This window comes from Cyprinodon variegatus, unplaced genomic scaffold (assembly GCF_000732505.1).
Source record: "Cyprinodon variegatus isolate N-32 unplaced genomic scaffold, C_variegatus-1.0 Scaffold625, whole genome shotgun sequence".
Lineage (NCBI taxonomy): Eukaryota > Metazoa > Chordata > Actinopteri > Cyprinodontiformes > Cyprinodontidae > Cyprinodon > Cyprinodon variegatus.
In genome coordinates, this window is record NW_015151078.1 from 28,454 (window position 1) to 29,533 (window position 1,080).

At 39.7% G+C, this 1,080-nt stretch overlaps 1 protein-coding gene across 1 annotated transcript in view; it reads left to right on the top strand.

Annotated features, from left to right (window-relative positions):
• The first annotated feature begins 265 nt into the window (after positions 1–265).
• LOC107096453 (pyroglutamyl-peptidase 1-like) overlaps positions 266–1,080 on the top strand; it is a 3,279-nt gene continuing 2,464 nt past the window's right edge. The window contains exons 1-2 of the mRNA XM_015393115.1: positions 266–298; positions 529–645. Of these exons, the coding sequence (XP_015248601.1) occupies positions 266–298; positions 529–645 (150 nt within the window). The remainder of the gene's footprint in view (positions 299–528; positions 646–1,080) is intronic.

Consider the following 1,080-nt stretch of genomic DNA (forward strand, 5'->3'; position numbering starts at 1 on the left):
CCAGAGTGTTGTTCAGCATGGGGGTGAGTAGAAAATGAAGGCTAATCATGTTTTGGGTGTACTATTCCTTTAATAACTTTAAAAACAAACAATAACATTTTAAAATCTATCCTAAAAACAACCGGGAGCCAGTGCAGTGAGGCTAGAACAGGTGATGTTGTCACGTTTAAGTGTGCCAGCTGCATTTTGTACCAACTGCAGACGATGTAAAAGTGAGCGGTCCAAGCCAGCATATAAAGAGCTGCAGTCTCGTATTGATAAAAGCATGGATTACGGTCTCCAGATCTTTTTGAGGCAGGTACCCTTTCACTTTTGATAAAATTCTTAACTGATAAAAGCTATTTTTTACGACCGAAATAACCTGGCGATCAAATTTCAACCCGTCATCAAATATTACACCAAGATTTTTTACTGATGATCGAATGTTAGGTGTAAGAGGGCCCAAGAAGCCAGGGGGAAAAACTGCAGGACTACAAACAAACATTATAATTTCCAATTAATTCTGTTTAACTGTTTGTTCTCTCAAAGGAACTGGAGCGATTAGGACTGGGAGAGGCAGCAGAGCTTCATGTGTGTGAGCTACCTGTCGATTATCTGGCTGTTCAGAGCATTCTGCCCTCTCTGTGGAAACAGCACCAGCCTCAGGTATCTAACCTAGCATAGATTCAGCCAGCAACAGACACTCATTATTACCATGTTTTATTAGTTATTTGTGTTTTTATACAACATTCAATTCGGAGGGCATCTGAAACAAATATCTCAACCATCTTAGCTCTTGATGTGGAGAAGCAGCGATTATAAACCAGGGATGGTTCACGTGAATTCATAGCAGGAAACTGATTTACCTGCAGGATATCTTCCCTCTACAATCAGAAGAGGGGTCAAATGTTCTCGCAGCATTTTGCCAGGATGGTTTTGCAGAGATGTACGGTGGCCCTAAAGTGCAAACTGCAACTACAAATCTAAAAGCACAACTACATTAAGGAAATCGCAACTACATAAAGCAAAGTGCAACTACATTAAGAAAAACAAAACTAGATAAAGCAAAGCACAACTACATTAAGAAAAACACAATTACAT